The sequence below is a fragment of the Pomacea canaliculata genome, linkage group LG8 (assembly GCF_003073045.1).
Source record: "Pomacea canaliculata isolate SZHN2017 linkage group LG8, ASM307304v1, whole genome shotgun sequence".
Lineage (NCBI taxonomy): Eukaryota > Metazoa > Mollusca > Gastropoda > Architaenioglossa > Ampullariidae > Pomacea > Pomacea canaliculata.
Genome location: NC_037597.1, coordinates 27,754,115 through 27,775,020, shown reverse-complemented (window position 1 = coordinate 27,775,020; position 20,906 = coordinate 27,754,115). Strand labels below are relative to the sequence as shown.

The 20,906-nt window shown below is 41.8% G+C and overlaps 1 protein-coding gene and 2 long non-coding RNA genes across 6 annotated transcripts; 1 reads left to right on the top strand and 2 right to left on the bottom strand.

Moving 5' to 3' along the window:
- Positions 1–3,938: 3,938 nt before the first annotated feature.
- LOC112570962 lies at positions 3,939–4,985 on the bottom strand. Its single transcript, XR_003100727.1, has 3 exons — positions 4,846–4,985; positions 4,602–4,674; positions 3,939–4,186 (listed from the first exon to the last, which is right to left on the bottom strand). It is a non-coding gene; the product is annotated as an uncharacterized LOC112570962 (long non-coding RNA).
- On the top strand, positions 4,847–6,139 carry LOC112570960. The gene is made up of 2 exons (XR_003100726.1): positions 4,847–4,988; positions 5,287–6,139. It is a non-coding gene; the product is annotated as an uncharacterized LOC112570960 (long non-coding RNA).
- A 1,094-nt stretch (positions 6,140–7,233) lies between these two features.
- Positions 7,234–12,228, bottom strand: LOC112570959 (ADP-ribosylation factor-like protein 6-interacting protein 4). 4 transcript variants are annotated; one of them, XM_025249718.1, is made up of 7 exons: positions 12,188–12,228; positions 11,078–11,180; positions 10,287–10,457; positions 9,756–9,820; positions 8,353–8,411; positions 7,835–7,960; positions 7,234–7,424 (listed from the first exon to the last, which is right to left on the bottom strand). In XM_025249718.1, the coding sequence occupies exons 2-6, from the start codon at positions 11,118–11,120 to the stop codon at positions 7,954–7,956; spliced, it is 345 nt and encodes a 114-aa protein (XP_025105503.1). In that variant the 5' UTR covers positions 11,121–11,180; positions 12,188–12,228; the 3' UTR covers positions 7,234–7,424; positions 7,835–7,953. The 4 variants fall into 4 exon arrangements, with proteins under 4 accessions (XP_025105503.1, XP_025105501.1, XP_025105500.1 ...); XM_025249716.1 differs by having other exon boundaries at positions 12,181–12,214; XM_025249715.1 differs by having other exon boundaries at positions 12,114–12,194.
- Between the last annotated feature and the right edge of the window lie 8,678 nt (positions 12,229–20,906).

Below are 20,906 nucleotides of genomic sequence, written 5' to 3'. Positions count from 1 at the left end.
GAGTCGGGATGGATTAGACGCTTAGTGTTGCAGCGATATGTTAGCTGTGACTGCAGCAATATGGTTTAGGTCGAAATGACTGGTGGCCCAGTGAACTAGCAGTCTCCTTCAAAAGGAACTTATTTTACATGATTTCTGCAGAAAATCATGATACAGGCTAAACAGGAAATATACTAATTTTTTCAACATGCAACTTTTACACACAAAAGGTAGCGTAAATGACATTTATGTAGCGAAATACGTTTGTGAAAATGTTTCGGATCGTAACAGAGGGTATCATAATCGGGATTTTCTTAATAAAGAGGTTTTGTTGTGTCTGTAAATTATCATCCAATAGGTATTCCTGCATAAAGAAGTGAGTGTAAATCAGTCTATATTTCTTTTTGCCACAGGAAATGATCGCCCTTTCCCATCTGTAAATAAGACAAGAGGCCTTTGCTGAAGCATTTCCCTTTAAATTTTAAATACTGCTGATTAATAATAATAATTCATAAAATGCATTTCCCCATGTGGATGCTAGCTCAATGCCTTGCATATGAGAGACTACAAATGAAGCGACAGTTAATCGTACAAGACAGGTAAGTGTCAGTAAACAGATGATATTGTGAGAAAAACAAGAACTAAATGCTTGAAGAACCGAGGAGGAAGCAGTACAGTGCTTTTGATTCTTCTTGTGTGTATTGATGATCACACTGTGAACAGTCTAACATGCTTGTTGCAACCATTTTGTAGTGTGCAGCTGTTCCAGCGGCTTGTTTAATTGAAGCAGATATGGCTTTGTGTGCGTATTAATGTCTAACCAAGTGTCCTTATTTCATTAATGATTTTGCATGAAAGTATTGGTTTCTGCAGTACCAATGATCCCTGGTTAGAAGTCTATTATTTCCACTTTTGTAGCTTGCAGACTTTATCTTCTTTCCCTTTTAGCTTTCAATCTCAATTCAAACTTTCCACTTTTCTGTATCAGAAGTGTTTTGTATTTTAAACTTGAGAGAGACAAAAACTTATTCTATTATCTTGTCCCTGGGTCTTTAAGGACTGGTGGTGAGATTTTGTTTTCAAGTGTCAGGGTTGAGCTCTGGACATCATACTCTTCATCAAAATCTGAACACCTCTTTGTTCTTGAGATACAATGCTACATGATCACCATCTATAGAAAGCCATCAAACGTCAGAAGTATCGACTGGTCATGTACCTCTGACCTCTCTACTGTGTATGTGTGGGAGGGCGGTCTTGTGGCGCAACGATTAACACCTGTCACCAATACAGTGAGGGTTGGCTGTCCTGGGTTCAGCTCCCGTCACAGGCATACAGTTCTTTCTCTGCATGTAGCTTCTGTTTACAGGACTGGCTGCCTTGTCGTGATTTGCTTTAGTTGCTGGCTCGGCATTAAACACCAATTCCTCTTGTGTGGTGGGAACATCTTTTGGCCCAGCCAAATCTTTGTAAGCATGTGATTTCTGTGTACTCCTGAAACGATTGTGAATGTGAAGGTGAGAGAACTCAAATGACTGTTTATTTGTCATTATATTCTGCACATACTGTTTATCTCTCATCCAGTACAACACTTCTTCCTTCCCCAACCCCTGCCTGAGGGGGTCCGGTGGCACAACGGTTAGCACCTGTCACTACTAATACAGTGAGGATTGGGTGCGCAGAATTCAGATCTGCATGTTTCATCTGTTTACAGGAATGGCTGGTGTGCCATGATATGGCTTTTGTTACTGGGTCAGTGTAAAATACCCATCCCCCCAACCACCAACCCTTGCCCAGTCCTTAGGACAAGGCACCTGTCGGAGCACGCATGACCCTATTTTGTATCTACTGAACAATCTTTCTCTCCCCTATCTGCCCCCACAAGACCAGCACCTGGATCTGTTGGGTGGTGAAGGCAGAATCTCACCTTCACAGATCTCCCTTCTTTGTCACACCGGAAGGGGTGCCTTTATTCAAATACAGTGCACTAATAGCAGCATCTCGGCAAAAAGTGCCAATACACCCATACTAAGTCCATGCTTGCCAGGCTGCACACAGTGGCTGCCTTCACATCACCAGCTGCCACAGATGAAAAGAGGACAAGATTTACCCTATGTCTTGTACCTTGGCAACACCACCTCACTGTGAAGCAGGGGTACACCAACACAAACCTAGTGCTGTGACCATCATGCCTAGCAGAGCTGAAGATGGTGAAGCAGGACAGATGCTAGTTCCTTGCCTTGCTGAGTCTTTAGGGTGCATGTGCCAGCACTGTTAGTCTGATGCCATCCTGCTCCTGGGCTTTAGCTACATCGATGGCACTACTGTTTGAGACTATGCACTTAGCATACACTTCTAACCGAAAGAAACATTTTTTTCAAGCAAAATGAGTTTTGTTAAGGTTAAAATAGTATCGTAAGTCACATGACTCCCATCCTCCCAACAGGGAGGTGACATTATGTTTTTGACTGAAGAATATAGCTCACACCAGAAGGGAGATATGTCAGATATGCAGCAGACTAAAGGAGTCACCCTGATATACAGGATCAGAATTATTCTTCCTGGGGCTTGTAGAACTCTTGGCTACTGCAACAATGCTATGCTGACCAAGTCAAGTAAAGGCATTTAGTATGCATTTCTTATCTTACTAAGCTCAGGGTGGCTACCTTAGGATGTGTGTTACCATGATTGTAAAGGGCATTTAACTTAAATGGAAATTGTACTCGCGAATGTTTTATTATTGATAGCAATGATCAGTTTATAAGGATAGATGATTTGTTGCATTAAACATTTATTGTTGTGGGAAAAACATTAAAAGCACAAAATATTTGTTTAAACCAACCAACTGGTTCCAACAAAATTCTCAAATTCAGATATTTCTATAATTTCCTTCAACACTCTCATAGAGATGCCATGTCTTGACCAGTCCTCCTCATGTCAAGAGCATGTTGACAATTTCACATGTGTACAATTTGTGGTTAATACAGGAATTTTGTCTGGTCATATCTAGGCAACAAAAGCCAACAATACATATGGTAACATTACACAAATGAATGGGAAATAAAAAAAAATCCTAAAAAAAACATACAATTTAATTAATTTGTAACTCATACTTTCACTGTTTAGTAAAATACATTAATCATACTATTTATTTTGCTTAGCAATGTGTTAAGCAAAGAAAATACTGGTCAATAAATGTGAAATTTGTGAGACTTCTTTGCATACCCAGTCAGCAATAAAAATACTTCAGTGTGAATAATGCTCTGGTCTCTGAGATGGTACTATGTAAACAGTTTCAAAATCCTGGAGGAAAAAATCTTTCAGTGATGCAAGAAGCTGTGTAGCTTGTGTTCAGAAAAAGAATGAGGAAAATGCAGTGTAAATGTGAAAGTGAGTGCCATCTAATGGCATTTCATTTTTAGTTGTCCTTTGACAGCTCAACATTATATCAGAACCTGGCGGCAAATGAAAAAAGTCTTATTCCCTTTCTCCCTAAAATTTCAAAACCATCCTTCCATCAATAACATTTTGTTTGCTTCATGGTTTTAAGCTTTTCCCTCAATGTTTGCTCCAGGTAGTCCTTTCCAGGATATTCAAGTACCAAATGAGCATAAAGATGGTTGGTATTGTTCACATTCCTGATACAACTATATTATAACTAATCTTCTTTCATCATGTCCCTGAAGTAAGCATATTAACCTAAAACTTTTATTTCTAAGCAACAAATGAAGAGAATGTTAAATGACAACCTTCAAAATAACTTAAACATAAAATTCATGCTGAACCCATTTGTTTTTGCTTTGCTTTTTCCACTTCCTGATTAAATTTTTCCATGAACGCAGGATCTGCAGCTGCTAACCACACCATCAGATCATTTCTTTCCTTGTCTGTCCATTCAGAAAACCAATCACCAAAAAGCTTCAACTGGCATTGAAATATACTAGGTGGTCGATCTTGGACATTCATGGCTCCCATGGCATCAAATAAGGTCTCCACGTTCTGTGGAATAGCTTGATCCAAGAGAAACTGCAGGAAATCTTGTTTCTGGTAAAAACTCCAGCCTTGAAACCAGTGGCAGATACACTGCTGTTCCTTTTCAACATGTGTTTTGGACATTCCTTGAGTGATAAATTCCACAATATGACCTTTTAATGTCTGTGTACTGGGATTTTCACTGGACATGAATGATGACTACTCTTGAACTCTTACCCTGTGAAGAAGAAACATGAGAAGGGAAAACTGTATTTGTTTTCACTCTATGACTAGAATTCAGTTTGTCTCACAGCTAATTTGGAAATTTGCGAACATCAACATTAAACACAGTGATTCTGAGAGCAGAAGATACAAGGATTAGAAACGTAAAAACTTTAGTTGGATTCGATAATAATGAATATTATTTCTTCTGTTATTTAATATTTTTTTTTTTTTGGAGGGCGATACATGGCATCACGGTATTTTGTGCAGATGCAGTTATTTTGAGCATTTAGTATAATTTCGTTTTTACCCCATTAAAATCTCTATGAACAATGCAAACTATCACACAGTACATTACGCATTTACCAAAGAAATGATTATTACTGTCTATATGAATGCTGTGAGTGTTCAAGTGCACCTACACAACTCACAATTTTCTTATTGACATGAGACCAAGATCTTGCGCCATGAGAGTAGTGTTTCTTGTCCCAGTGGGAGGATTACCTTGCATGCAATAAATGATTGTCCGTTACATGTTTTCAAACTTATACACACATATATACATTACACAGATAAGCCTATATATGAACTATTTTACTATTAAATGTAAAAAATTATTAGTAGAATGAATAAGTAAATTATTTTTGGTGGTTTGTGAAGATCGTTAAACAATACCTCCCTAATGGATCCGGAGAACCTTTAGCGTCCTTCCAAGAATGTCGAAAATTATAACAGGTGTTGTTTGGATAGCTGGTTTCACTGGCGTGGGATGGTGTCTGATGCAAACAATCACTCCTACGGAAGAACAAATACGTGAAGTAGGTACCAGAGGCGCTTGTGTGTAAAAATGTGCGATACCAGAGAGAGAGAGAGAAAGAACGCCGATCGTAAATCATTTTTAGATTAGTGAAGAAAGAGAATAAGATCAAAATAAAAGCTAAAACAAATTATTAAATTTTATGTCGTTTAAAACCCACACAATTAAATTTCCCCAAAAAATTTCTGCAGTTTTTATTGACTGGTTGATTGTGGATCATGCAGTTTAAAGTATCTTTAGATACCATGACTTCTTAAAGAGGTGGATGGATTGATCATAAAAATAAGTTCTTTTCACAGAAACTGCGTAGAGAAAACAATGTCTCAGAGTGGACCAGGCAAAACAATAAAGACTTAATGGCTGCTTTGAAGAAAACAGCAGGCATTGAAGATGACAAGAATAAAAAGAGTTCATGAATCGAAACAGAGGGAGGGCTTTAACTTTCCGAAAGTCATGGAGACTTCACATTTCTTAGAAAGCAGGCACTATTTCATGCATGTGAAGAAATTCATCAGTTTTGCAACAGAATTATGAGTTTGTTTGATCAAGATCAATTGTGAAGCAGGATGATAGTCGAGTACATTGGTCTTGGCGTATCATTTCAAGATGCTCAGACTGGTTACCATAACAAAATGTCAGTCGGGTTGAAAGGATTGTAATTTTTCTCTTTACCAATAGAACTTATCAGGGGTGTCATTACACTAACAATTACATTTAAGATCCTGGTTAATTAGAGGTCTTCTTGTATTGCTGTTCTCAAAAGGTGAAGCACTAAGGCTTTGTCACAAGATGAGGACTGCTATAGGAAGATAAAAATTTGTTGGTTTGTGCTGAGGTAGAAAAGATGGAATATGGTGATTGATTAATCCTAAATGTGGGCAACACAATTAAGTTAAACACATTAAAAGTAACATGAAATTTAAAGTATGAGTGTACGATTAAGTATGAGTGTACGATTGAAGGGTTGTAAGACCATCACGTGTGCATGAATTTTGTGTGCTCAAATGTGATTTCTGTGGTAGCTTAAAGACTGACGAAAGTGGAACCATTTTGGACAAATGCTATTGGAGGTATTGTTCGAATCAGGCCTGTTTGATTCACATTTACATGAAAGCTGTTTAATGATGTAATAAAGAATCATTAGATTTGTGACTTGGATTGAGATAGCTGTATAGTGGGATTTGGCTGACTGCAAGAGAGTGCTAAAACTTTTATGCATTTTTTTTAACAAGTTGAAAACAAACCTACAAAAAAGGCAATTTTTATGCACATGTTGACATCAGCCCTGATAAGAGCAAAGCTATGACGACAAGCAGTGGCAAAGCAGATCTACATGAACGAGATAAGGCTTAAAGAAGCAAGCTGCTTCAAGTATTTGGGAGCCATCCTTTACAATGATGGCAGCTCCATGACAGATACTCACATCAGGATCACAACCACAACATCAGTGGTTAGGTTGGACAGGATCTGGCACAGCCATGGCATCAAGTTTACTGCATGGTACAATCTGTACAATTGTAGTACTGATCCTGCTTTATGGATGTGAAAGATAGCCTGCTTGCTGACATGGAGAAGAGGATCCAGGCATTTGACAGCATGTGCCTGAGGCTGCTCCAGATCTCATACAAAGAACATAAAACTGATGACTTAGTACAAAGCACAGTTGTCACACTCTAGGACACCAGGAACCTCTTCTTGCAACAGTAAAGTGATGCAAGCTGGTCTGGCATGACACCTTGTCCAAGACTGTCATGACCCTTTGGTGGCCAGATGGGCTTATGAACTTGGAATGGACTGGTCGTTATATGCAGGACCTGCTCCCTATAGTCCAAAACAGGCGTGAGTGGTGGACCTTATCAGCTGCTGTGTCTGTGTTTCACCAACAAGTACCAGTCAAGGGACGAATTGCGGAATGATGTGCTGATGATAACGATTATACTGATTGTGCTGTTGTGTGCTGCTTGTTAAACTGCTGAACCCATATTAGGAATTACATTTATTTTTGAACTTTGCCAATAATTTTTAAAAGATAAAACAACATTTGATTAAGATAATGTGTATTTTAGAAAACAATTCCTTTTTACATAGTTTACATCTTCAGTGTTGTTTCATAGTTAATTATATATATAATTTAGGTGAGGATTTGTCAAGATAGGTATGGTTGTATAATTTGCCCAGATTACAGTTTCAGATTTCCAGTAATGTGGTGCTGGAATTGTTCAATAAGCTGCAAACAAAAACAGAAGACCAGTTTCAAATCAGTTTATTTATTTATGACAACAAAGAAAACACTTAGTACAGCCACAGATGAAAAGGCAGAGATCTGTACATTATTTTAATCATGCTGTGGGCTGAACTACTCTCAAAGACCTGGATAATGAACCAATCACATGGTGGAGTTAAGAAACTTAAGCAGTTTTGCCCGTTGCTTATCTCTCTGAAAACACAAACACACAAGAAAAAAGTAACAAAGGGCACCAAAAATTTGCAAAGAACAATTTACTCAAAAATGAAATTTAGCAGTTTACTACAATGCACTAAGCATGAAATGTACATAAAGGTCTACAGATAGTAGAGTATATGCTTATAGAGTGTTTGTTATACTTATGACTTTCAATGTCAACAAATGTGGCAGGAATTTAAAAAAAAATCCTTCCCTTCAAGCCCTAATTTCTTTCTTTAGCAATAATCTTGATCAGTATATGTTCAATACAGCATAAATGCATCATGCCGTTCTTTTTTTTGAAGAAAATGCACTTTTCAATGTGGACTGCAAGATATTTGCAATATGGCTGCATCTTTTCTAAAAAAAATTTGTTAAAAAATAAAGGTGAGAATCTGACCTACCTCTCTGTCGGCTTTAGATTTCTTGACTTTAAGCTTCAGTTTCTTGCCAGAAATGGCACTTCTCCGGGGTTCATCACTGTCGCTGTCACTGGTGTTTGTGTCATGTCCTTTGCCAGAGTTCAAAAACTGCACCAGGAATTGAAAAAAAACAAAAAAACCAACCCTACTATCAATGAATGAAAAACATATTATACTCATGTCGTCAAAATCGTTGTTCTGAATAGACTCTATGCAACTTTATCATCTCATGAGATCATGGCATAACACTGTCAGAACAGGTAAATCACAAAACAGCAAAATTCAAGTAATAAAGAAGTCATATTTATACAAAATTAAATAAGTGGCCAAACCCCCCCCCCAAAAAAAAAAAGCATAAATTGCACTTAATCATGCATCTGTTTCTCACCACCACTGTACCTCCTCCTCCAAGCACGCATGCTTTACAGTAAAGGTTTAATTGTTTTTATACCTTCCTGTCGTGAAAGACGGCATGCAAGACAACTGAGTTCTGTGTTTACCTTTGACAACTGTACAGGACCTGCATCATTTTTGTCTCCCTTATGCTTTTGTGGTCCTTCTGGGAAGAATCGATCCCAGTGCCATTCAAGATGTCATAACATGATTCACCGGATATGTCGTGCAAGGGCCATCCATTCATTCATTGAAGGTCCAGATGCAAAGCCAGTTTAAAGAAAAAGGAAGGTCGATTAGTTTTTACACGCAGTACAGGCTTTCCTTAGACAAACAATCAGTTTAAACTACCTATAACAAGTATCTTTGTTCAGTTTATTCCTTGTTACTCCTCAAAGAGCGTAGGGCTACAGTGACACCTTGCCAGTGGACCCGGTTTTCGGCAGCCCCCTTCAGTTGGGCCCATGTGGTTCCCATGTTCTTTGCCTCATTCTCTACTGTTCTTTTCCAAGTCTGCTTTGGTCTCCCAACTCTCTTCTTCCCCTGAGGGTTCCAGTCAAGTGCCTGCCTGGCAGTAATGTCAGCTGGTTTGCGCAGGGTGTGCCCCATTTGTGCTTTGTGAAGTCTTGGCTAGTGGCATTCTGGTTGGTTCTTTTCCACAGGCTGCTGTTGGAGATCTTTTCAGGCCATCTTATTCCCAGAATATGGTGTAGGCATCGGTTGGTAAAGGTCTGGAGCTTGTTGTTAATTGTGTTTGTCACTCTCCAGGTTTTAGAAGCATACAGCAGGACTGCTTTCACGTTGGTGTTGAACATGCAGATCTTACTGCGGAAGGATAATACTCGGGAGTTTCAGATGGGGTGTAGGCTGTTGAAAGCATGTCTGGCCTTGTTGATGCGGCTTTTGATGTCATCTTCTGCTCCACCGTCCTTGTTGACAATGTTCCCCAGATACATTTAAAAATCTGTTTCCAGGATGTTATCTCCTTGAAGTTGGATTGTAAATTCCTCTTTGTTGTTGATTCTCATCACTTCAGTCTTCTTTCTATTGACCTTTAAGCCAGTCTTCTCTGCTAGCTTACTCAGTTTGGTTTGTGCTTGCTGCTGCCAATGAGACAGGAGACTAAGTATCTTTGTAGCTTGTCTATATTTTTTATTGTTTTTTTGGCTGAAGTTCATCTGGGAAACTTGTGCTAAGCAATTAATAATAATAAAAGAAGTGATACACTACACAGCTGTGATGGACATGTAATGTATGGAATGACATACCACGCATATGAAACAGCATCAGGTATCACCAGGAAGGCCGTATACTTTATATGAGCACATAGAGCAATGGGCCTTAAAATTAAAATATCTGAGAAAGGTTCACTAACATAGGCTAGACAGGCTATATAGATGTGTGTATATAACGTCTGAGATGAAATAAATGAAGGAGAAAGAGATTACTGTATTTCCAAAGAATACCGACACTACAAATATCAACATGTGGCATGTATCAGTAAACTTACCTTGGATTTGTGTTTCTGTCTATGGTCTTTGGATTTCTTTTGCTTGCCCTTCTTCTTCTTGCAGTCTGTTAATGACACAAATGTTAAAACTGTTCAGCATGGTCATACACATACAGAGCATTTGGGGTAATTAGATAATGGAGATTATCAATGGCATAACCACTGAAAATAAATTGCGAAAGATGGCTAGGCAACTTAGAAATAGAACTGACAGGGAATTTATTAAAGGAAAAATGCATATGCTGGAATAAATTACATATTTTCTGGTATTTTTCAGTTTGATCATAACTTAAACAGCAAAGAAACTAATTTTATGCAGTGCAACAGATTATAGAGATGGGCTACATGCACAGAATCCCATACATGCAGCAAATGCACATATACTGGCCACCCCAACATCATACCTGCTCTTGTAATGCCCCCTCCCCCTCACAAGAAACAGAATCAAAAGGTTCCTATAAACTGGTGATGAAATATATAACTTATAACAAACAGTCCAGAAAAGTCTGCCATGACAGAAAAGATCTGCACCTGAAGAAGAGCTTGTGCTGCTGCTGCTGTCAGTGGATGTATCTCTGTGCTTGTGGCCACCTAACTTTTGCACAGATGCACCATCCTGGCTTCTGCGATGTTTGATCTCATCTCTTAAACTGGACTCTGATTCTGAAGAGGAGCTTTCATTATGTGATCGCTTCCTGTTGCCTGTACACAAAAACGATTGTAAGGAGAAAAATCCAACACATTGTCCTGCTCTTTGCGTAGCCTCACATTTGTAACAAACAGGTCTTTTTTTTATAAACTGTGAAGTTATTCAACATACAATCTTGCAGAGACAGTCAACTTGTTTCTGTTTGGATAAGACTGAATAATCTAGAACATAAATGTAAAAGTTGACCACTAAAACATTCACCATCAGTGAACACTATGCTAGCAGTAATCAGATACACAGGCACAACATTTAAACAATATCAGCTTTGAAATGCTGCAAAAAGGATTGCCAATGGCAATTTGACTAAAAAAAGAGACAACGTAGAGTGCAAAGTTTAGGAAAACTCATCAGTCTAGGGCTTAAGGTATAGTTTATGGCACTTGATTAAATATGCAACGGACTTTTGCTGATGCTCTTAAAAACTACAAATCTTTTCTACCTTGTTTTTTGGTAAAAATGTAAGTTAAATAACATTAGTTAAAAGGCCACAAACATTATGTACCATCTGCAAAATAAAAGTACAACTTCGGTATCATTTTGAATGATACATCAAAGTGACAAATGCATCAATGCGACAAATATCCAGCCTTTAATTTCAGGATATTATGCAAACCTTTCTTATAACCAGAGCTTTCCTCTTCAGGGTTGCGGGGCATTGCCTTTTTTTTTTTTTTTTTTTGTAACAGGTGTTTGTGGAAAGTGTGGTCAACTGAAAGCTGAATAAGAAAAAGAGTTATATAAGACATTCCCATAAATGAGTATCTTATTCACAATGTATACTTTAAAAATGAATGTATACTTTAAAACTAGTTATTTTAATATCTTGTAATATAACCATTTAAGTTTTTGTATGATATAAGACCGCACAGATAAACTTTAATATTTATACTCAATTCTAATCCTACACAAGATTTGTATAAAGAAGCACATGCCACTTCTACTAGAAAGCATTATTGTCAGCCTAACAGTGTTAAGAGTTGCAAGAGGGCACACAAAATGTACATGACAGGCTTTATTCACCCCACCACCCCTACTGACAGTCATATGCTGTATAAGGTATCTGCATTCTTAAAGATCCTGATATGTATAAACATATCAACTAGCTCTTTCTAAGCTATTCACCTATACAGTGCGGCAGCGAACTGTAACATCATAGCTTTATCAATGTGCCAATTGACAATCCTTTAGTTGTTTCTATCTTTATTGACCAGATACCTTGAATCATGTTACTCGCCATTAGTATTCACGCCAAAGCACTCAAAATGCTGAATGGAACGATACAATATGAGCCAATACTATGTCACTAAGAAGTAAGCTTTAATCGTACTATACTTACTACGAATTTAAACGACTAATTTTTGCATATGCTGCATTTTATGACTGAGTTGGAGTGACAGAATTATGACATAATCTCTAGGACAGCAGAATATAATTGAATAGACTATTAAGTTAATTATGACAAAGCCAAAACAATTCAACAGTTTCCGAAAATAGCATTGGCATTTAACCCTTACACGACCACAGGTCCAGACGACGTGCCAATTCCGGCTTGCTGTCTAATTTTTATTCACAGCATGATTCAGGTAACGCTACTCCGACACATACACTGTGCACCAATTCAATCATATAGGTACTAATAAATTATTTACTTAAACCTTCCAGCCAACAAGCACCACCAAAAACAAAAATAAAAACAAGTTGAAAGCGAGAAGTTACCACATACAAGGGACGTTACTCCCACACGTACAGTTCAAGGGAAATAAGCAGGTGCCACTTCCCTGTATGAATGCTGATCATCACTTACACATCGGTGCTCTTCCGATCTTGATGACACACACACAAAAGAAAAACTTTTGGCCATAAAAAGGCTAAGCGTTATAGTAACGATAAGCAGATCAAAAATGGAAAAAAAATTAGTAATATATCAACGTAACATTGAAGGACATCGTAAGCCTCTGCCAAATATACATTTTTCATTAGATTTATAGTTTTATTAAAAATACCCTTATTGTATATTTTGAGGCTAAAGTAAATATATCAAAAATATTCGTACATTTGAAATCAGTAAATATTGTATTTATAACGATAATTTAATTAATTTTACCTCTGAGGAAATACAGAATCCAATCAGGGGAGTTAACCAATCAAAGGAATCGCACAGATTCGGTATAGTCTCCCTTCAATAGGTGTCTGCAGGATTTCCACCACCAGAGGGTTATCGACAAGATGCCGTAACATTCATCCTGATAATTACACAGGTTCAGCGACTCCTGATTGTCCGCCAGAGTGAATGAGCCTGCATGTGCGTGTTTGAACGTGTAAACGGAAACAGTTTACATTTCGCTTCTCAACACCATATTTATATATCTCCAGCATCAGTCGGACTCCCAACATCAACCGGACTCAAAGCGCTTTACACACAGGCCCGCATCACATGTTGGCGCATGCACAGAAACATGCATACACAGTATATTTTACATTCCTTCGCTCGTAACCTCCACAAAATACGCAGATCGAAAAATGTTTGCATAATAATATTTAAAAATTTTAAAATTTAGCCAAATCTTGAGTAATGGAAACAGTTAATTTAACACATACCACCTGTCAAAAAAAAGAGAGATTAATTAAATGATTGGCTGTGTGCATTATTGATTGAATTATTGATTGGTTGACTGATTAACTGACAGATTCTTTACTGCTTCAATAGCTTAGGTTCAGCAAGGTTGTATCTAAACAAATTCAAACATCACAAAACCTCTGTACACACAATTCAATTATAAAACAAGACCAGTAAACATCAATTTCTATCTATACATGTGCACAAAGCTCTTCAAATAAACGTTTTCAAACTACGTCCCCCATTCACCCACAGTCACAAAACCCAAGGCATACAAACTGTCACCGCCTACCATCCACACATACACAAATTCCTGTACACCATAAACAAACCTCCCACTCATCACTTTTCTTTCTCTCTCTTTCCCTACTTCTCTCAAGCCCCACAGACTATCGCGCGCAATATTACATCTGAAAAGTTGTCATGGCCATTGGTAACATCTAAACAATTAATATGTGATATATGTCCCGAAAGACAGAGCGAGAGAAAAGAAATGAATAACGACAGAAGTGGGTCAGTTGAAATTCGAATCGTGGAAGTCTTTGAAGCGGACAACTGATCTTTCTGACGACTTGTGCATGAAAGAAGACTGGTCTACCCACCTCCCAGAGCGCCGGGAAATGCGGGGCCGACATTGTGCGCGAGGTGCACATTCTCGTCTGTGAGGCTGACAATCGGGATTGACACGATCTTCAAATCACTTCAGTTGGCCACTTTGGAGTAGGTCACATCACCACGGCGGTAGAAAGGATTAGAGAATTTAATTTCGCAGAAATCCCTTCCCCTGCAAACCTACAGACGCCTGCTGTGAAATACAACTCCCCTTCTACAAGTTATTTATTCATGCCGAAGGAGGAAACTCTGTTGACACAGGGACACGGTCAAGTGGCAGATCGCCCCCCGTGAGGACAAACCCCGACAAGCCGAGAACGGCGAACATCTCAAATATCCTTAATATTTCCTATGGGAAACCCATCTCCCCCGCCCTCCGCCACCCCAACGCTCCACAGCAAGAAAAAAGCAAAAGGTGGATCGGATTTTGAACACAGCTCCGCAGCGCTTTGTTACATTAATGACGACTGTGATGTATTTGTTCACAGATTGGGCCGCCATTGTGGTGGTGACCTGCAAGCTGTCAAAGTCAACACTAGTTTCCCCCTGGCCATGAGCACGATCCCCCGTGCCCCATCTACACACCCTACCCTGCCACCCGTCCAAACTATCTCCATCCCTAACCTCACTCATTGTTGTCCACACGGGTCAGTGCTTGCACTCTGAATCTTCTGTGCACTTTTTATTGAGGATTATTGTTATTATTGTTATTGTTGATCATTACCCCTACATTATATTCTGAGCTGGGAATGGAAATGCATGTTTACTCTAGCTGCCATGACAGCTAGGCAAGCCACCCACTCAACAAACGCGGTGCAGTGGACCGAGACTGGTCCAGGTTGAAAACTTCTCTGTAATATTAACAGTTTACCTGCTCGCACCTGGTTGGCTGTCTGGTGGCGCAACGGTTGGCGCCCCTCACGTACACAGTGAGGGTTGGCTGTCCTGGGTTCAGATCTCGTCTTGGGCATTCTGTTATTTCTCTGCATGTGGCATCTGCTTACAGGGATGACTGCCTTGTCATGATGTAGTCTTGCTGGCTCGGTGTAAAACATCCACCCACACCCACCTGTGCCAGTCTTGACCTGTTATTGCGCATTTGATGGTCAGCTCATCAACAACTCTACTTCCGTAGTTTTATTTCGCACTTTGTGGCGGCCTCTCCATATTTGTGTTGCTATGTACCCGCCATCAGAACAAAGCCCTTACTCTTGACTAGCAAGATGTGTTGACAATCAAACCTCTTTTCCTGGACCTTTACCCACTTTGCTTTAGGGACAGAGCTCTTCCACCAATTAGTTTTTGAGTTTGGAACTCAATTTTATTCAGAAGTAAACTTTGCCTCAATAAGCATTAAGTTTTGTTGACTAAATCACTTACTAAAAAACACTTTTGTGGTTGTAATCTTCATTTTCTTGTGTCTCTTTCTTGTGTCAGCATCATCATGTGTTTATCTACATGCTCGTCTCTTCATCTTTCATTTACTTTGAAACTGTTTCGAATTTGTCCAGCCTGAGGTTTGTGCCAGACTTGGTGTTTCCCTTCTGTTGTGTGTTTATCTCGCAATGGCAGGCTGCTGTGTTCATCTCCCTCCTGTGGCATCAACTGTATGTTGTCCTTGTTGATGTTGTGTCAGGGTCACGCGAGTCCCTCCGTCCTCTTGACCCCTGAGGTCAAGGCCAGTTTCCCCTAAGCACCGCAGGCGCCGGGTTACTCTGACTGACCGGCACGAACGGGTAGGTCGTAAATCATCAACACGTACCCCGGGTGTGCCACGATGCCGCTAAGACAACATTGATAATCTTGCCCCCGGGTAAACACTTATCCTGGGGAACCTCAATGGAAACTCCAGTCGTAAATATGCAGACAAGTGGTGACTGACGACACCACCAGGAACACCGTCGTGCACACCTCACAGTCTGAGTGCAGGTGGCGACACCTTTGTTTCGGATGCGGGTGTAGATGTGCAGAGAGTGTGATGGGATACCACGGATACAAGTAGCACACCCCGAGATGACCGACTTCTTCCCAGCCAACCTACTGATTGATAAGTCAACCAATCAGCTAACCTTTCACCCCTCTTCCAACTCAGTACAGGCTTATGTAAAGGTTATCAATCGGATTTAGTAAGCAAAAACACAACATTCATCGTTTATGTCTTTTGTAGCTTAAAAATGACTATCAAGACAAAACTCACCAGACTTAAATTCTACCTCGAGAGACCGAAGAATCTGAGAATAGCAGAAGACTTCCTGACCATGGCGGTTGGCGGTGGGAGAAGTTTTCACCACTCGACGAGGGTGACGACAAGACAGGTGTAGACACTGACTGCCTACAATTAGTAAATTTGATTAATAAGTTAGAAATGTGTCTCCTAGTTTACTGCCTTTCAAAGGACCCCCCCCCCCCCCGCTTTTCGTCTTTTTTTCAGGGCTCTTTGTCGATGACATGCGTCCCTCAGCGTCTGGTCACCTTGTTCTCCCGGATTGTCATCGCTGTTGTTATTCACCTGCATCAATTACTTGCAGCAGGTTGTAGTGCTCACCCCATTTGACTGAGGAGAAGACATTTTTAACGTACGTAACCATTTGTAGAAGAAAAGGGGGGAGCCACCCGGAGCGTCTACAAATAATAGAACAGAATGCATTTGCAACAGTTTTCAAGGCTTGCTAGCAGGCTCACCCGTTTCCTGCTTGTCACAAACTCGAAATATCTCGAACTTTTGTCCTGAAAACCACACGTGAAGCTTGGAACCGTTGGTGTGTGAGATGAGCCTCCCGGCGCTAAAACTCGGGTAGTTTTTCCACACGTACTTCTGCTCCATTATATGATAAGGAAAAGTCTTTTGAGAGAGGGGAGGGAACATGGTTTCATGCAGCGAGGTGTGAGAGTAAAAGGCTGAGGGGGTGGGCGTCAACCAGTTGTGTAGTGGTAGTCGGGTGGTGGTACACGTGGGGTGGTGGTGGGGGTAAGGAGAGCGATGGGTGAGAGAAAGAATGCCGGGTGTAAGGTGAACTACAGGCAAGACGGATAAAGTTTCGTTTTGTATGAAGATATAGTTTCATTAAGGTTGACGAGAGGCTAGAGAAAAATAATCATGCATGACCAACGGGTGGCACAGACTGGCGGCTGCGCGGGGCTGAGTGTAAACACAAGCAGCGCAGTCTCCAAACAGCCACCGCCCCTCTCACCTCCCACCCCTATAAAAAGTGGGTAAATGCGCTTTAAAATGCTTTTAGTTTGTTAGGATACAGCCACTGACTTTCTCGGTCGGTCGACTTGACCGGTGGTCGACCGCAGATGTGGGCCTCGCGCCATTGACGCGACCTCAGCCATGGACACTACGCGACTCAGTGTCAGAAACAGACTCAGACAAAAATTGTTAAAATAAGTTTTTGCTCTTCCATCGGTGTAGAGCGATCGTGGAGGACGTTGTCGTGCATGTCTGTGTCTGGGTTTCTGTGTGGTGCAAGTAAAATTATTGTCTGTCGTTTCTGTGTGGTGCAAGAAGCCGTTGATGTGACGTCAGATGGTGCGCGGAACCTCAGACGTTTTGCGACGTCACAACGAGAATTTTGAGAAGAGGAACGGTTGCTATGGTTACCTTCCTTCAGACCTTGTCCAGCCAAAGTCCACAAGTGATTACACCTTCTATTCCCGCATGTCTTCCTCACCTACACAAACTACGGGGATCCGATGTGTTACGTAGCACTGGCGTGACGTGCGCTCGACATCGCCGACAGCACACACCTGCACGTGATAGATAATTGTAGGCTAGCATCAAGTCGACATCATCATTATCGCAGACATCGTCATCGTCTGATGTCGGAGTCTCGTTCACCCAGGGTGTCGCGTTGCCTAGTCATCCGCCGTCACGACGTGAGGAACACGAGTGGCTGCTGCTACCCCGGGTGCACACATCTAAGTGAAAGAACTTCATTTCCTCTCGCCAACCCCTGTCGCGATGCCGCCATTCACGTGATCACCAGCAACTAGAGTTACTTCTCTCTCGTCGCGGGTCTGGGCGTGCCATGGAGTATCCACCCTTTGTAGGTGGCGATACGAAAACAAGTCAGCTCCACTTGCCACAGAAAGCTAGCATCTCATTTTTGTTTCAGCTCGAGTAGCCCGGGTCGGAGCTGACTTTGCGCTCTAGTTTCCTCTTTCATTAGCAGCATTCTTTTGCTTGAAAAGACGTGAAGGGTGTAGTCAAATAAAGACCCCTGCTGGAGGTTGTAAGAACTCTCTGCTTATCTTCCACCTCCATTTGTCGCACGCTGAGCTCGCTCAAAGAAACCGCCAGCACCCGGGCTTCTACGGTAAACCAGAGGTAAGAAGGTTCTGCCACGGGTAGACGGGTTGTTACAGACACAGAGGGCTGTGTGCAGGTATCACAGGTCTTGTCACAGGCTTCAAAGTCAACAACAAGATCTGTTTAGTGACGGGTGGAGGACTGAAGGGACACACACACACACGTTCACTCACCCACAGACAGAGGGAGAGACGCAAAGTGGGAGAGAAAGAAAAAGAACGGAGAGAAACAGGAGAGATATAGTGTAAATAGAAGGTGCAATCTGCATTTAATGTCCTGTAAGTCAAACTTCCCCTCAGACCTCAGATAATTCAATCATTATAATTGAATACTTTGAGCTAATCTTGCTCGTGTGTTTGTCTTGGATTCCGACTTTGGTTTCGAAGGTGAACCAACACACGTGACAGTCTGGCACTGCCTCGTCAGGCAAGGTATCCTCTGTACCATTGTATGATTTGTGTTAAGGTTACACATCGTGATTCGTGAATGCCCATCTGTGTGTGTGACTGTCGTGCAGTTTAGCATAAATATGGAGCGACCTTTGAGGTCAAGATGAGGTCAGTACAAACATATCTGCAAAAGAAGTGACGATACACAGAGCGTGTCCTTGGAGGTAATCCAGACGTCTGGTTCTGTGTGGTCCAGAGACCTGATCCTGGGTCAATGAGAAGCCGCACAAGTGGTCCATGTGACAAGAGGTCCATGTGATGAGTTGTCCATGTGACAAGAGGTCCATGTGATGAGTTGTCCAAGTTACAAGTGTTCCATGTGATGCGTGGTCCATGAGACAACGGGTCCCCCCGCCGCAGCTTGTGGCGAGAGCTTGCAGCACCTGAATGAGATTTGATGGCAAAGGTCACAGTCCTGAGTGCAGGGGCGATGATTTATCGTCACATCTACATAATTTCTGGAGCAGACGTCAAAAGTGCGAGAAAAAGGATGAATGACAAGCGGGTGGCGTGAACGACCCGAACTGTCCTTGACAGCGACAGATGTGTTTCCACTTCCCGTCGTGCAGCTTGCAGATGGCGGAACTTGGGAAACATTCGCACGATCTTCTCCTCCTCTCTATTTCCTTCCCTTGCCCCTCTGTCTTCTCTATGTCCCTCCCTAGTCCCTCTGTCTTCTCTATGTCCTTCCCTAGTCCCTCTGTCTACGTCCTTATATTGTCCCTCTGTATGTCCTTCCCTTGCCCCTCTGCCTTCTCTATGTCCCTCCCTAGTCCCTCTGTCTCGTCTCTCCCTACATCAGAACGTTATTGGGAGGAAGGCAAAGGTTAGCAATGTTTGTTTGAAGTCAGTTTTGGAGGTTCTATAAAATGAATTGCTTTTGGCGGGGATAACTCATTATTGTCCTTACTTTCTTAAAGCATTCAGCGACACATAACTCATTACTTTCATTACTTTCTTACAGCATTCAGCGACACATAACTCATTACTTTCATTACTTTCTTACAGCATTCAGCGACACATAACTCATTACTTTCATTACTTCCTGAAAGTATTCAGGAATATACAAAGCGCAGTTGATCCTCGATGCCTTTCCCAAGCTACCCCGGGTAGAGGCGCAGGCAAGTGTGAAGGCAAGTGACGTCCCTTGCTGTGCGTGTTGACAATATTCTGCTGACAGCACCAGTCAGACTTGATACGGGTACACGGGTACAGGGAGGGTCGTCAATGGCTTTTTTACCTTCAGTGATATATTTACCGACAAACTCCGCACACAATGCTTTTGAGTCGGCCATGTCCGTCCCGCTTCCTTCTCTCTCTCCCTCCATTACTTCCTTCAGTTCTGTGTGTCTGTGTGTGTGTGTCCTCGCTCTATTTGATAACTCTGTGCTCCCTTCTTTCTATGTACGTACCGCGCATATACGTGTGTGTGTGTTGGTCTGTTCCCCTTAAGGATGGTGTCACGAGATTAGAGTGTTAATCCTAAACACCACAGAAGTGTTTTTAACGGGTAGGTCGTGTTTATACACGCGTTGGAGAACACACAGAAATCAGAGAGAAATGAAGGCTTTGATGCGACCTCTGACCTCTCTTCCTTTTCTCCACCTCGCGCCCCACTCCTCTTTTTCCCTTTGAGCACAAGGACAGCAAGATGGCGAGAAGAGCGAGGACGACAGGAACAGCGAGGACAGCATGGACAAGGACAATGTTGGGTGCCAACGAACCAACAGGTGACAAGCAGGTAGGATAACCCCCTGACAAACATAGGTGACGTTTGCGGACGAAGAAGACCGAGGAGACAAAGATATTTTTAAAAGAGCCGGGTTGTGAGTCCGGGTGGCACAACTTCCAGCGTGTGTCAGTGGCGGGGCGAGAGAAGAAGGAGCGTGTGGTGAGCTTCTCCTGTCTGATGCCTTGGCTCCGTGACGAGGGCAACACAAGCAGACCGACTCGGGTGGACAGGGTGTCGGTAGTTTAGACAGGTACACTGGGCCAAGATCATGAAGACAGTGTTACATGGCATTACTCGTCCTGTCACTCTGACCATCTTACACAGCCCTGACTCTCTCCTACCATCAGCAGGACGTCGGCCACGGATTCCACCTCAGCCCAGGCCGCCACCTGCCTGCAATTGATGGGATGCCTACACTGAGACAAGGGAGGCTACAATGGGTGCTGCTCGTGAAACACTGCAGGCGATAACAAGTACAATACCGCCATCTTCACGCCCGCGTCCTGTCCCCCATGTCCATCCGTCAACAGCCGCCCTGTCCCGAGCCCCGAGCCCTCAGCCCCCCACTCGTTAGACACACAGTGGCGCTGGAAGTAACGGGCCGCTGGTTGTTTTTAGTTTAAGTGCCGTGGCTCTCACCACAGACTTGGACTGTGGCGGCCATCACAGGTGCTCTCTGTGCCAGACCCTGTGCTGGAAATCCCTGTGCCGCTAGAGTGA